General features: G+C 41.5%; 1 protein-coding gene across 2 annotated transcripts in view; it reads left to right on the plus strand.

Annotated features, from left to right (window-relative positions):
- kif1ab (kinesin family member 1Ab) overlaps window positions 1-2432 on the plus strand; it is a gene marked incomplete at its 3' end in the record, with an annotated part of 22376 nt that extends 19944 nt beyond the window's left edge. For both annotated transcript variants that reach the window (XM_014031342.1, XM_014031348.1), the window contains 6 exon segments: window positions 1036-1108; window positions 1210-1300; window positions 1386-1534; window positions 1691-1869; window positions 2092-2229; window positions 2314-2432. In XM_014031342.1, the coding sequence (XP_013886796.1) occupies window positions 1036-1108; window positions 1210-1300; window positions 1386-1534; window positions 1691-1869; window positions 2092-2229; window positions 2314-2432 (749 nt within the window).
- Between the last annotated feature and the right edge of the window lie 24 nt (window positions 2433-2456).

The following is a 2456-nucleotide window of genomic DNA, read 5'->3' on the forward strand; positions in this document are numbered from 1 at the left end:
GAGGTACAACACATGGTGGCCCCACTACACAGCTGGGCTCGGTGAAGAGCAGTTATCGAACTAAGGAGTGACTGTGATGCGACAGTATATATATGTGCAGGCAGAGCCTGACATCTGTCATCATCACATCACCTGCCTAAAGGCGTGACTAGAGGTGGCTTCAGCCAGGACACGCAGGGGCGTGGTTTCCCACACATGATGTGTTGTACCTCGTTCCTTTCCTTCAGGGAACAGTAGTTACATGCATAACATTACGTTTCAGTTGATGAGGATCAGTAACAACATTTACTGTCAAAACGTGGCTTGAATGCTGAGTGCTGAATGAGTTTCTGAGGTTAGTTAAAGAAGCTGAAACTGAATTGGTAAAGCTTAAAGAAGCAGAATACTAAAAACTGAAAGGGGCAAAAACACAACTAATAATGAAAAGTAGCAAAATGGTAGCTATTAGCTAACTATATCACAAGGCTAACTAAAGCTAAAATTAGCAAAATGCTATCTAAAATATCAAAAGGCTAGCTAAAAACTAGAAGTAGCAAAAGAATGACTAAATGTATCAAAGAGCTAACTAAAAGTTAAAAATTGTAAAATGTTAGCTAAAGTATTAAAAGACTATCTGGAAGCTAAAAATAACAAAAGTTTAACTGAAGTATGAAAAGACTAGTTAGAAAATGTAAACAACAAAAGTCTAGCTAGAAGCTAAAATTAACAGAAAGTTGGCTAAAAGCTAAAAACAATCTAAAGTGGAACAAAAAGTAGCAGAATGGTAGTTGAAAATTTAAAGTAACATAAGAAGACTAAGCGAAGAGAGAGAGAGTTTCATAGAGAACCACGTTTTTTTTTCAAGGAAATGAATCCAACTGAGCAATTTGGTGGGGAAAATGTGCGTGCATTTCGAAAAGCATTTACACGATTATTAGTATGTCATACTACTGTTTTGAAGAGATGTATTTATGTAGTATTCTGCATCCTTTTCTGTGAAATATTTACTAGAATTAGACCATGAATAATCATGTTGATTAAAACCAAACCTTCCAGGCTTCAGGAGCTTGAAGATCAGTATCGTAAAGAAAGAGAAGAAGCCAGCAACCTGCTTGAGCAGCAGAGGCTGGTGAGTAAAAACTGTTTCTCCACTGAAAAATACATTTTCTCCTCGTTCCAGCTCATCATAAGCTGACTTAAAAAAACACATACATTCCTGTTTTCTTCCAGGATTATGAGAGCAAACTGGAAGCCCTTCAGAGACAAGTGGACTCTCGTTATCTGGAGTCACCTGAGGAAGAGGAGGAGCCTGAGGAGGAAGGTATTGATACTGTTAGAGATTCAACCATCTTGATGTCAGGCTTTTATTTGATGAAAGTTGACTGACTCCTCGCCTTGATCTGCAGTGCCGTGGACGAAGCGTGAGACCGAGCTGGCTCTGTGGGCTTTCAGAAAGTGGCGTTTCTATCAGTTCACGTCGCTCAGGGATCTGCTGTGGGGCAACGCCATTTTCCTCAAAGAGGCAAAYGCTATCAGTGTGGAGCTGAAGAAAAAGGTCTGATAATATGTCTTGCAACAATGTTGCTTTACTTACAAATCAAACTTTTTGGCAAATGACATTTTCTGGAATTGTTTTGGTTTTGAGTTCTAACTTAATAGCAGTGGGAGCTAATGTTTAACATGTTCGCTAACTGTTATTACATGTGTACAGGTGCAGTTCCAGTTCGTCCTGTTGACAGACACGCTTTACTCTCCACTTCCACCTGACCTGCTGCCGCCCAGCGTGGCTAAAGAGCGAGAGCGACGACCCTTCCCTCAAACCATCGTAGCTGTTGAAGTGCAGGATCAGAAGAACGGGGCCACACATTACTGGACTCTGGAGAAACTCAGGTACCAAAWGTCTTGTAAATTTAATAGTTAAAACTAATTGTTTGGTCACAGCTGCAGGCATTTATCTGTAATATCAGTGTTTAAAAAAAAACGAAGGCATTGAACAATAGATTTATCAGCATTTTACAAAAGAATACACAGACGCTTACATTTATACGATCACAAGCTAATTTATATTTGTTCCACTGATTTCTATTTTGTTTATGTTGACGCCCCCTGCAGGCAGAGGCTGGACCTGATGAGGGAGATGTACGACCGAGCTGCAGAGCTTCCCAGCAGTGCTGTGGAGGACTGCGACCACGCCCTGACCGGAGGAGACCCGTTCTACGACCGCTTCCCGTGGTTCCGTCTGGTTGGCAGGTCGGCCGTCAAACGGAGTAAATGTGTGCGCAATAAAAGAAAAGAGAAGAAAAAAACTCATCCCTCTCTCTTCTTTCTCTTCAGGGCTTTTGTTTACCTGAGTAACCTGCTGTACCCGGTGCCCCTGGTGCACCGCGTGGCCATCGTCAGTGAGAAGGGAGAGATCAAAGGTTTCCTCAGGGTGGCTGTTCAGGCCATCTCAGGTACATTTAAACAATATATATATA

The sequence above is a fragment of the Austrofundulus limnaeus genome, unplaced genomic scaffold (assembly GCF_001266775.1).
Source record: "Austrofundulus limnaeus strain Quisiro unplaced genomic scaffold, Austrofundulus_limnaeus-1.0 Scaffold6, whole genome shotgun sequence".
NCBI lineage: Eukaryota > Metazoa > Chordata > Actinopteri > Cyprinodontiformes > Rivulidae > Austrofundulus > Austrofundulus limnaeus.